Source organism: Necator americanus, chromosome I, assembly GCF_031761385.1.
Source record: "Necator americanus strain Aroian chromosome I, whole genome shotgun sequence".
In the NCBI taxonomy this organism is placed as follows: domain Eukaryota; kingdom Metazoa; phylum Nematoda; class Chromadorea; order Rhabditida; family Ancylostomatidae; genus Necator; species Necator americanus.
This window is the reverse complement of record NC_087371.1, coordinates 6,359,321-6,372,005: the sequence shown is the minus strand read 5'-3', so window position 1 is coordinate 6,372,005 and position 12,685 is coordinate 6,359,321. Positions and strand designations below refer to the sequence as shown.

The 12,685-nt window shown below is 50.9% G+C and overlaps 1 protein-coding gene across 2 annotated transcripts in view; it reads right to left on the bottom strand.

The window, feature by feature from the left end:
• Nucleotides 1-381: 381 nt before the first annotated feature.
• Nucleotides 382-12,685, bottom strand: part of RB195_004707 (uncharacterized protein) — a gene marked incomplete at both ends in the record, with an annotated part of 30,924 nt that continues 18,620 nt past the window's right edge. The window contains 7 exons of one of the 2 annotated variants that reach the window (XM_064182669.1): nt 382-2,324; nt 2,533-3,614; nt 3,794-5,972; nt 6,043-7,734; nt 7,913-9,964; nt 10,017-10,394; nt 10,451-12,682. In XM_064182669.1, coding sequence (XP_064033936.1) covers nt 382-2,324; nt 2,533-3,614; nt 3,794-5,972; nt 6,043-7,734; nt 7,913-9,964; nt 10,017-10,394; nt 10,451-12,682 — 11,558 coding nt within the window. Of the gene's footprint in view, nt 2,325-2,532; nt 3,615-3,772; nt 5,985-6,042; nt 9,965-10,016; nt 10,395-10,450; nt 12,683-12,685 lie in introns of both variants that reach the window. The other variant, XM_064182670.1, reaches the window with a different exon arrangement.

Sequence of the window (12,685 nt, the reverse complement as noted above, 5' to 3'; positions counted from 1 at the left end):
TGGACACACATTTATACATCAGATTTATTACTCTTGAAGAGAAAATATACGCAACAACGAGCATGCGTCTATTCAAAGCTGGATATAATGAGATTACCCGGTGTGCATGGTGTTGGGAACAACCCTTAATGCGGAACAAACAGAAAATTTCTAATAATTATGCTAGAATCTATCAAAAACTGACATGGAGATGACAATTGGTATTGCAACAAATAGCGGAAGCAACACCACCACAAGCAAGCATCGTTTTGCGAGAACTTTTTTTCGAGAAGTCTTCGTTCGTTCCAGATTCAGTGGAATTAATTTGATACAAATGTTGATACGGTGACATACAAATTACTTCGGTGTTGTATGCATTAATAAATGTATGCTTTTGTTATTTCAAAGCATGGTGCAGTAGCTGCGCATTCGCTGTCGCGCTCTGCGAATTGGTCGTCGACGTCGTTCGAGTTCTTCTTCATCTTGCACAAGGCCAACTGTATCCATGTCCCGCAAGCCTGCTCGTATAGTGGCGCGGCGACATTCGATAGCTCCTTCCTCAATCATAGGCAGGTCGTCCAAGCGTTCGGGCAATGGAGGGCGCTCTTGAAGTCCACTGCTCTGATATCGGAGGTAAGCACATCCATTATCGTCACGCTCTACGTGACCCATGATAAACGGTGTGCCCACAGTGAAAATTTCATCTGCTCGACGATTTGGTGGTATGTAGCTGGGGCGTTGATCAATCCACTCTGTTCTATCAAATGCGGCAACTTCACGTACAGGACTGTACGCGCTTGCACGACCATTCCGAGAATCACCATTACCGTACGTGCCATTGCGGTAGAGAGATTGATGAGGAGGATATATGGGATGATGAACCATCACACGCTCGTCAAAGTTTTTGGACCGGCACGTATAAGCACGATCTGCTGTTGCTACAACACTCGGACTGTAAGGAACTCTTTTAATAAAGCTTGAGCGTGGAGGGGAAGAATGTCTTGGGCTGAGCGATCTTTCAACACGAAGTTTTCTCACATACGTCACCTCCGTTCGTTCTTTAACTGTCGTCCAGGTATGGGGAGAAAGACGGTGCTTCTGACTGCGCTCATTTCTGGTTGACTGACCTCGCAGGTACTTTTTATCCGAGGATGATTCTCGAGAAACTGAAGAGAATAGCTCGGATCCTGTGCGATCCTCTGGCTGACGAGCACTTATTGAAACAGAAAAACCGACCGGCTTCTGGTCTCGTTCCAAGTTGTCGGCACTCAAAAACACAGGAGGTTCCTCCAATGATGATTTTGTTTCCTCGTATTGACGCTTTTGCATCTCGTATATCTCCTGTGGTTTTATATTGAAGTGAATATCCAGATCAACCTTTTTCTGATCTTTATCCAAGTCAAGTCTCTCTACTCGATCTGGTTGCATACGTATAATTTCCGCACAAGGACGATACTTATCCCAACTATCATCACGATGGAACACACTGACGTGATGTGTGACTGGTTCTTCATCAATATCTGAGGAAAAGTAGGTAGTTTCCAGTGGTCCGTCATAAACACCAGAGGCAGGATACCCACTACGTGGAGATTTCTTAACTTGAGTTGCCGTCTCTTCAAGGAAAAGATGATGATCAACCTTACCATTCGATCTAGTAATAAATTCGTCAGATCTTCCGCTGTGGTATACGCTGACATGATGTGTAAGTGGCTTTTCTTCAAGGTCGCTAGTGCGGTTCGTGCTGTCGAGTGGTCCTTCATAGATCTCTGATACTGGGTAGTCAAGGTGAGCAGGGCCTCTCTTGAACAAGCCAGTGATCTTCTCACCAAGGGTCTTTGCTGCTTCAGCAATATCGAGCGGCTGCTCTTCTTCGGGTTTCGGTGCTGGTTCGTCAGATCTTCCGCTGTGGTAGACGCTAACGTGATAGGTGAGCGGCTCACCTTCAATGTCCGTTACGCGGGTGGTGCTATCCAGCGGTCCCTCGTAGACTTCAGTGGTAGGGTAATCGTAGTACATGTCCTTGGTTGGAACAGTTTCCACGGGAACCGCTCGTGTGATTGGTTCTTGAGGAACATCGGACCGTCCACTGTGGTACACGGTGACAATAGTGTGAAGCGGCTGAGATTCAATGTCTTCTCGCTTCTTCGTGTCCTCGAGTGGACCTTCGTAGGGTTCTGACGTTGGATAGTCTGGAATTGTTGGCCGTCTCTTGAATAATCCGGTGATTTTGTCTCCGAAGGTCTTTGCTGCTTCAGCAATATCGAGCGGCTGCTCTTCTTCGGGTTTCGGTGCTGGCTCGTCAGATCTTCCGCTGTGATATACGCTGACATGGTGTTTAGGTTCACCTTCAAGAGTGGTGGGTCGTGCGAGGGTCCTTCATAGATCTTGATACTGGGTTGTTAATGAAGGGGGGGGGTTTTTTTAAAAAAAAATTTTTTTTTTTCAAAAGGGTTTTTTTTTTTTTTAAAAATATGGGGGGGGTTTTTTTTTTGGGGTTTCGGTGCTGGCTCGTCAGATTCGCTGTATAACGCACATGGTGTGTGAGTGGTTCACCTTCAATGTCAGTGGTGCGGTTCGTGCTGTCGAGTGGTCCTTCATAGATCTCTGATACTGGGTAGTCAAGGTGAGCAGGGCCTCTCTTGAACAAGCCAGTGATCTTCTCACCAAGGGTCTTTGCTGCTTCAGCAATATCGAGCGGCTGCTCTTCTTCGGGTTTCGGTGCTGGTTCGTCAGATCTTCCGCTGTGGTAGACGCTAACGTGATAGGTGAGCGGCTCACCTTCAATGTCCGTTACGCGGGTGGTGCTATCCAGCGGTCCCTCGTAGACTTCAGTGGTAGGGTAATCGTAGTACATGTCCTTGGTTGGAACAGTTTCCACGGGAACCGCTCGTGTGATTGGTTCTTGAGGAACATCGGACCGTCCACTGTGGTACACGGTGACAATAGTGTGAAGCGGCTGAGATTCAATGTCTTCTCGCTTCTTCGTGTCCTCGAGTGGACCTTCGTAGGGTTCTGACGTTGGATAGTCTGGAATTGTTGGCCGTCTCTTGAATAATCCGGTGATTTTGTCTCCGAAGGTCTTTGCTGCTTCAGCAATATCGAGCGGCTGCTCTTCTTCGGGTTTCGGTGCTGGCTCGTCAGATCTTCCGCTGTGATATACGCTGACATGGTGTGTGAGTGGTTCACCTTCAATGTCAGTGGTGCGGTTCGTGCTGTCGAGTGGTCCTTCATAGATCTCTGATACTGGGTAGTCAAGGTGAGCAGGGCCTCTCTTGAACAAGCCAGTGATCTTCTCACCAAGGGTCTTTGCTGCTTCAGCAATATCGAGCGGCTGCTCTTCTTCGGGTTTCGGTGCTGGTTCGTCAGATCTTCCGCTGTGGTAGACGCTAACGTGATAGGTGAGCGGCTCACCTTCAATGTCCGTTACGCGGGTGGTGCTATCCAGCGGTCCCTCGTAGACTTCAGTGGTAGGGTAATCGTAGTACATGTCCTTGGTTGGAACAGTTTCCACGGGAACCGCTCGTGATTGGTCTGAGGAAACGACCCACTGTGGCTGATTAATGTCTTCTCGCTTCCGTGTCCTCGACCTTCGTAGGGTTCTTGACGTTGAACAGTCTGGAATTGTTGGCCGTCCACTGTTGAATAACGGTGATTATGTGTCCGAAGGTCTTTGCTGCTTCAGCAATATCAAGCTGCTCTTCTTCGGGTTCGGTGCTTCGTCAGATTTCCTGTGATAACGCTGACATGGGTGAGGGTTCACCTTCAATGTCAGTGTGCGGTCCTCGTAGTGGACAGTCTTCGTAGGGTCTCTGACGTTGGATAGTCTGGAATTGTTGGCCGTCTCTTGAATAATCCGGTGATTTTGTCTCCGAAGGTCTTTGCTGCTTCAGCAATATCGAGCGGCTGCTCTTCTTCGGGTTTCGGTGCTGGCTCGTCAGATCTTCCGCTGTGATATACGCTGACATGGTGTGTGAGTGGTTCACCTTCAATGTCAGTGGTGCGGTTCGTGCTGTCGAGTGGTCCTTCATAGATCTCTGATACTGGGTAGTCAAGGTGAGCAGGGCCTCTCTTGAACAAGCCAGTGATCTTCTCACCAAGGGTCTTTGCTGCTTCAGCAATATCGAGCGGCTGCTCTTCTTCGGGTTTCGGTGCTGGTTCGTCAGATCTTCCGCTGTGGTAGACGCTAACGTGATAGGTGAGCGGCTCACCTTCAATGTCCGTTACGCGGGTGGTGCTATCCAGCGGTCCCTCGTAGACTTCAGTGGTAGGGTAATCGTAGTACATGTCCTTGGTTGGAACAGTTTCCACGGGAACCGCTCGTGTGATTGGTTCTTGAGGAACATCGGACCGTCCACTGTGGTACACGGTGACAATAGTGTGAAGCGGCTGAGATTCAATGTCTTCTCGCTTCTTCGTGTCCTCGAGTGGACCTTCGTAGGGTTCTGACGTTGGATAGTCTGGAATTGTTGGCCGTCTCTTGAATAATCCGGTGATTTTGTCTCCGAAGGTCTTTGCTGCTTCAGCAATATCGAGCGGCTGCTCTTCTTCGGGTTTCGGTGCTGGCTCGTCAGATCTTCCGCTGTGATATACGCTGACATGGTGTGTGAGTGGTTCACCTTCAATGTCAGTGGTGCGGTTCGTGCTGTCGAGTGGTCCTTCATAGATCTCTGATACTGGGTAGTCAAGGTGAGCAGGGCCTCTCTTGAACAAGCCAGTGATCTTCTCACCAAGGGTCTTTGCTGCTTCAGCAATATCGAGCGGCTGCTCTTCTTCGGGTTTCGGTGCTGGCTCGTCAGATCTTCCGCTGTGGTAGACGCTAACGTGAGGGTCACCTTCAATGTCAGTGTGCGGTTCGTGCTGTCGAGTGGCACTTTTCTTGTTTAAAGAGCCAACGTGATAGGTGAGCGGCTCACCTTCAATGTCCGTTACGCGGGTGGTGCTATCCAGCGGTCCCTCGTAGACTTCAGTGGTAGGGTAATCGTAGTACATGTCCTTGGTTGGAACAGTTTCCACGGGAACCGCTCGTGTGATTGGTTCTTGAGGAACATCGGACCGTCCACTGTGGTACACGGTGACAATAGTGTGAAGCGGCTGAGATTCAATGTCTTCTCGCTTCTTCGTGTCCTCGAGTGGACCTTCGTAGGGTTCTGACGTTGGATAGTCTGGAATTGTTGGCCGTCTCTTGAATAATCCGGTGATTTTGTCTCCGAAGGTCTTTGCTGCTTCAGCAATATCGAGCGGCTGCTCTTCTTCGGGTTTCGGTGCTGGCTCGTCAGATCTTCCGCTGTGATATACGCTGACATGGTGTGTGAGTGGTTCACCTTCAATGTCAGTGGTGCGGTTCGTGCTGTCGAGTGGTCCTTCATAGATCTCTGATACTGGGTAGTCAAGGTGAGCAGGGCCTCTCTTGAACAAGCCAGTGATCTTCTCACCAAGGGTCTTTGCTGCTTCAGCAATATCGAGCGGCTGCTCTTCTTCGGGTTTCGGTGCTGGTTCGTCAGATCTTCCGCTGTGGTAGACGCTAACGTGATAGGTGAGCGGCTCACCTTCAATGTCCGTTACGCGGGTGGTGCTATCCAGCGGTCCCTCGTAGACTTCAGTGGTAGGGTAATCGTAGTACATGTCCTTGGTTGGAACAGTTTCCACGGGAACCGCTCGTGTGATTGGTTCTTGAGGAACATCGGACCGTCCACTGTGGTACACGGTGACAATAGTGTGAAGCGGCTGAGATTCAATGTCTTCTCGCTTCTTCGTGTCCTCGAGTGGACCTTCGTAGGGTTCTGACGTTGGATAGTCTGGAATTGTTGGCCGTCTCTTGAATAATCCGGTGATTTTGTCTCCGAAGGTCTTTGCTGCTTCAGCAATATCGAGCGGCTGCTCTTCTTCGGGTTTCGGTGCTGGCTCGTCAGATCTTCCGCTGTGATATACGCTGACATGGTGTGTGAGTGGTTCACCTTCAATGTCAGTGGTGCGGTTCGTGCTGTCGAGTGGTCCTTCATAGATCTCTGATACTGGGTAGTCAAGGTGAGCAGGGCCTCTTTTTTTTTTTTTTTGGTGGTTCACCTTCAAGGGGAGGTCCTAAGACGAAGTAATAGCATTTCTTGAACAAGCCAGTGATCTTCTCACCAAGGGTCTTTGCTGCTTCAGCAATATCGAGCGGCTGCTCTTCTTCGGGTTTCGGTGCTGGTTCGTCAGATCTTCCGCTGTGGTAGACGCTAACGTGATAGGTGAGCGGCTCACCTTCAATGTCCGTTACGCGGGTGGTGCTATCCAGCGGTCCCTCGTAGACTTCAGTGGTAGGGTAATCGTAGTACATGTCCTTGGTTGGAACAGTTTCCACGGGAACCGCTCGTGTGATTGGTTCTTGAGGAACATCGGACCGTCCACTGTGGTACACGGTGACAATAGTGTGAAGCGGCTGAGATTCAATGTCTTCTCGCTTCTTCGTGTCCTCGAGTGGACCTTCGTAGGGTTCTGACGTTGGATAGTCTGGAATTGTTGGCCGTCTCTTGAATAATCCGGTGATTTTGTCTCCGAAGGTCTTTGCTGCTTCAGCAATATCGAGCGGCTGCTCTTCTTCGGGTTTCGGTGCTGGCTCGTCAGATCTTCCGCTGTGATATACGCTGACATGGTGTGTGAGTGGTTCACCTTCAATGTCAGTGGTGCGGTTCGTGCTGTCGAGTGGTCCTTCATAGATCTCTGATACTGGGTAGTCAAGGTGAGCAGGGCCTCTCTTGAACAAGCCAGTGATCTTCTCACCAAGGGTCTTTGCTGCTTCAGCAATATCGAGCGGCTGCTCTTCTTCGGGTTTCGGTGCTGGTTCGTCAGATCTTCCGCTGTGGTAGACGCTAACGTGATAGGTGAGCGGCTCACCTTCAATGTCCGTTACGCGGGTGGTGCTATCCAGCGGTCCCTCGTAGACTTCAGTGGTAGGGTAATCGTAGTACATGTCCTTGGTTGGAACAGTTTCCACGGGAACCGCTCGTGTGATTGGTTCTTGAGGAACATCGGACCGTCCACTGTGGTACACGGTGACAATAGTGTGAAGCGGCTGAGATTCAATGTCTTCTCGCTTCTTCGTGTCCTCGAGTGGACCTTCGTAGGGTTCTGACGTTGGATAGTCTGGAATTGTTGGCCGTCTCTTGAATAATCCGGTGATTTTGTCTCCGAAGGTCTTTGCTGCTTCAGCAATATCGAGCGGCTGCTCTTCTTCGGGTTTCGGTGCTGGCTCGTCAGATCTTCCGCTGTGATATACGCTGACATGGTGTGTGAGTGGTTCACCTTCAATGTCAGTGGTGCGGTTCGTGCTGTCGAGTGGTCCTTCATAGATCTCTGATACTGGGTAGTCAAGGTGAGCAGGGCCTCTCTTGAACAAGCCAGTGATCTTCTCACCAAGGGTCTTTGCTGCTTCAGCAATATCGAGCGGCTGCTCTTCTTCGGGTTTCGGTGCTGGTTCGTCAGATCTTCCGCTGTGGTAGACGCTAACGTGATAGGTGAGCGGCTCACCTTCAATGTCCGTTACGCGGGTGGTGCTATCCAGCGGTCCCTCGTAGACTTCAGTGGTAGGGTAATCGTAGTACATGTCCTTGGTTGGAACAGTTTCCACGGGAACCGCTCGTGTGATTGGTTCTTGAGGAACATCGGACCGTCCACTGTGGTACACGGTGACAATAGTGTGAAGCGGCTGAGATTCAATGTCTTCTCGCTTCTTCGTGTCCTCGAGTGGACCTTCGTAGGGTTCTGACGTTGGATAGTCTGGAATTGTTGGCCGTCTCTTGAATAATCCGGTGATTTTGTCTATCTCCCGAAGGTCTTTGCCTTGCTAAGTCTTTCTCTTCAGCAATATCGAGCGGCTGCTCTTCTTCGGGTTTCGGTGCTGGCTCGTCAGATCTTCCGCTGTGATATACGCTGACATGGTGTGTGAGTGGTTCACCTTCAATGTCAGTGGTGCGGTTCGTGCTGTCGAGTGGTCCTTCATAGATCTCTGATACTGGGTAGTCAAGGTGAGCAGGGCCTCTCTTGAACAAGCCAGTGATCTTCTCACCAAGGGTCTTTGCTGCTTCAGCAATATCGAGCGGCTGCTCTTCTTCGGGTTTCGGTGCTGGTTCGTCAGATCTTCCGCTGTGGTAGACGCTAACGTGATAGGTGAGCGGCTCACCTTCAATGTCCGTTACGCGGGTGGTGCTATCCAGCGGTCCCTCGTAGACTTCAGTGGTAGGGTAATCGTAGTACATGTCCTTGGTTGGAACAGTTTCCACGGGAACCGCTCGTGTGATTGGTTCTTGAGGAACATCGGACCGTCCACTGTGGTACACGGTGACAATAGTGTGAAGCGGCTGAGATTCAATGTCTTCTCGCTTCTTCGTGTCCTCGAGTGGACCTTCGTAGGGTTCTGACGTTGGATAGTCTGGAATTGTTGGCCGTCTCTTGAATAATCCGGTGATTTTGTCTCCGAAGGTCTTTGCTGCTTCAGCAATATCGAGCGGCTGCTCTTCTTCGGGTTTCGGTGCTGGCTCGTCAGATCTTCCGCTGTGGTAGACGCTAACGTGATAGGTGAGCGGCTCACCTTCAATGTCAGTGGTGCGGTTCGTGCTGTCGAGTGGTCCTTCATAGATCTCTGATACTGGGTAGTCAAGGTGAGCAGGGCCTCTCTTGAACAAGCCAGTGATCTTCTCACCAAGGGTCTTTGCTGCTTCAGCAATATCGAGCGGCTGCTCTTCTTCGGGTTTCGGTGCTGGTTCGTCAGATCTTCCGCTGTGGTAGACGCTAACGTGATAGGTGAGCGGCTCACCTTCAATGTCCGTTACGCGGGTGGTGCTATCCAGCGGTCCCTCGTAGACTTCAGTGGTAGGGTAATCGTAGTACATGTCCTTGGTTGGAACAGTTTCCACGGGAACCGCTCGTGTGATTGGTTCTTGAGGAACATCGGACCGTCCACTGTGGTACACGGTGACAATAGTGTGAAGCGGCTGAGATTCAATGTCTTCTCGCTTCTTCGTGTCCTCGAGTGGACCTTCGTAGGGTTCTGACGTTGGATAGTCTGGAATTGTTGGCCGTCTCTTGAATAATCCGGTGATTTTGTCTCCGAAGGTCTTTGCTGCTTCAGCAATATCGAGCGGCTGCTCTTCTTCGGGTTTCGGTGCTGGCTCGTCAGATCTTCCGCTGTGATATACGCTGACATGGTGTGTGAGTGGTTCACCTTCAATGTCAGTGGTGCGGTTCGTGCTGTCGAGTGGTCCTTCATAGATCTCTGATACTGGGTAGTCAAGGTGAGCAGGGCCTCTCTTGAACAAGCCAGTGATCTTCTCACCAAGGGTCTTTGCTGCTTCAGCAATATCGAGCGGCTGCTCTTCTTCGGGTTTCGGTGCTGGTTCGTCAGATCTTCCGCTGTGGTAGACGCTAACGTGATAGGTGAGCGGCTCACCTTCAATGTCCGTTACGCGGGTGGTGCTATCCAGCGGTCCCTCGTAGACTTCAGTGGTAGGGTAATCGTAGTACATGTCCTTGGTTGGAACAGTTTCCACGGGAACCGCTCGTGTGATTGGTTCTTGAGGAACATCGGACCGTCCACTGTGGTACACGGTGACAATAGTGTGAAGCGGCTGAGATTCAATGTCTTCTCGCTTCTTCGTGTCCTCGAGTGGACCTTCGTAGGGTTCTGACGTTGGATAGTCTGGAATTGTTGGCCGTCTCTTGAATAATCCGGTGATTTTGTCTCCGAAGGTCTTTGCTGCTTCAGCAATATCGAGCGGCTGCTCTTCTTCGGGTTTCGGTGCTGGCTCGTCAGATCTTCCGCTGTGATATACGCTGACATGGTGTGTGAGTGGTTCACCTTCAATGTCAGTGGTGCGGTTCGTGCTGTCGAGTGGTCCTTCATAGATCTCTGATACTGGGTAGTCAAGGTGAGCAGGGCCTCTCTTGAACAAGCCAGTGATCTTCTCACCAAGGGTCTTTGCTGCTTCAGCAATATCGAGCGGCTGCTCTTCTTCGGGTTTCGGTGCTGGTTCGTCAGATCTTCCGCTGTGGTAGACGCTAACGTGATCTAGTGTCGAGCGGCTCTTCCACTTCAACGTCCGTTACGCGGGTGGTGCTATCCAGCGGTCCCTCGTAGACTTCAGTGGTAGGGTAATCGTAGTACATGTCCTTGGTTGGAACAGTTTCCACGGGAACCGCTCGTGTGATTGGTTCTTGAGGAACATCGGACCGTCCACTGTGGTACACGGTGACAATAGTGTGAAGCGGCTGAGATTCAATGTCTTCTCGCTTCTTCGTGTCCTCGAGTGGACCTTCGTAGGGTTCTGACGTTGGATAGTCTGGAATTGTTGGCCGTCTCTTGAATAATCCGGTGATTTTGTCTCCGAAGGTCTTTGCTGCTTCAGCAATATCGAGCGGCTGCTCTTCTTCGGGTTTCGGTGCTGGCTCGTCAGATCTTCCGCGTGATATACGCTGACATGGTGTGTGAGTGGTTCACCTTCAATGTCAGTGGTGCGGTTCGTGCTGTCGAGTGGTCCTTCATAGATCTCTGATACTGGGTAGTCAAGGTGAGCAGGGCCTCTCTTGAACAAGCCAGTGATCTTCTCACCAAGGGTCTTTGCTGCTTCAGCAATATCGAGCGGCTGCTCTTCTTCGGGTTTCGGTGCTGGTTCGTCAGATCTTCCGCTGTGGTAGACGCTAACGTGATAGGTGAGCGGCTCACCTTCAATGTCCGTTACGCGGGTGGTGCTATCCAGCGGTCCCTCGTAGACTTCAGTGGTAGGGTAATCGTAGTACATGTCCTTGGTTGGAACAGTTTCCACGGGAACCGCTCGTGTGATTGGTTCTTGAGGAACATCGGACCGTCCACTGTGGTACACGGTGACAATAGTGTGAAGCGGCTGAGATTCAATGTCTTCTCGCTTCTTCGTGTCCTCGAGTGGACCTTCGTAGGGTTCTGACGTTGGATAGTCTGGAATTGTTGGCCGTCTCTTGAATAATCCGGTGATTTTGTCTCCGAAGGTCTTTGCTGCTTCAGCAATATCGAGCGGCTGCTCTTCTTCGGGTTTCGGTGCTGGCTCGTCAGATCTTCCGCTGTGATATACGCTGACATGGTGTGTGAGTGGTTCACCTTCAATGTCAGTGGTGCGGTTCGTGCTGTCGAGTGGTCCTTCATAGATCTCTGATACTGGGTAGTCAAGGTGAGCAGGGCCTCTCTTGAACAAGCCAGTGATCTTCTCACCAAGGGTCTTTGCTGCTTCAGCAATATCGAGCGGCTGCTCTTCTTCGGGTTTCGGTGCTGGTTCGTCAGATCTTCCGCTGTGGTAGACGCTAACGTGATAGGTGAGCGGCTCACCTTCAATGTCCGTTACGCGGGTGGTGCTATCCAGCGGTCCCTCGTAGACTTCAGTGGTAGGGTAATCGTAGTACATGTCCTTGGTTGGAACAGTTTCCACGGGAACCGCTCGTGTGATTGGTTCTTGAGGAACATCGGACCGTCCACTGTGGTACACGGTGACAATAGTGTGAAGCGGCTGAGATTCAATGTCTTCTCGCTTCTTCGTGTCCTCGAGTGGACCTTCGTAGGGTTCTGACGTTGGATAGTCTAAGGAATTTGGCCGTCTCTTGAATAATCCGGTGATTTTGTCTCCGAAGGTCTTTGCTGCTTCAGCAATATCGAGCGGCTGCTCTTCTTCGGGTTTCGGTGCTGGTTCGTCAGATCTTCCGCTGTGGTAGACGCTAACGTGATAGGTGAGCGGCTCACCTTCAATGTCCGTTACGCGGGTGGTGCTATCCAGCGGTCCCTCGTAGACTTCAGTGGTAGGGTAATCGTAGTACATGTCCTTGGTTGGAACAGTTTCCACGGGAACCGCTCGTGTGATTGGTTCTTGAGGAACATCGGACCGTCCACTGTGGTACACGGTGACAATAGTGTGAAGCGGCTGAGATTCAATGTCTTCTCGCTTCTTCGTGTCCTCGAGTGGACCTTCGTAGGGTTCTGACGTTGGATAGTCTGGAATTGTTGGCCGTCTCTTGAATAATCCGGTGATTTTGTCTCCGAAGGTCTTTGCTGCTTCAGCAATATCGAGCGGCTGCTCTTCTTCGGGTTTCGGTGCTGGTTCGTCAGATCTTCCGCTGTGGTAGACGCTAACGTGATAGGTGAGCGGCTCACCTTCAATGTCCGTTACGCGGGTGGTGCTATCCAGCGGTCCCTCGTAGACTTCAGTGGTAGGGTAATCGTAGTACATGTCCTTGGTTGGAACAGTTTCCACGGGAACCGCTCGTGTGATTGGTTCTTGAGGAACATCGGACCGTCCACTGTGGTACACGGTGACAATAGTGTGAAGCGGCTGAGATTCAATGTCTTCTCGCTTCTTCGTGTCCTCGAGTGGACCTTCGTAGGGTTCTGACGTTGGATAGTCTGGAATTGTTGGCCGTCTCTTGAATAATCCGGTGATTTTGTCTCCGAAGGTCTTTGCTGCTTCAGCAATATCGAGCGGCTGCTCTTCTTCGGGTTTCGGTGCTGGCTCGTCAGATCTTCCGCTGTGATATACGCTGACATGGTGTGTGAGTGGTTCACCTTCAATGTCAGTGGTGCGGTTCGTGCTGTCGAGTGGTCCTTCATAGATCTCTGATACTGGGTAGTCAAGGTGAGCAGGGCCTCTCTTGAACAAGCCAGTGATCTTCTCACCAAGGGTCTTTGCTGCTTCAGCAATATCGAGCGGCTGCTCTT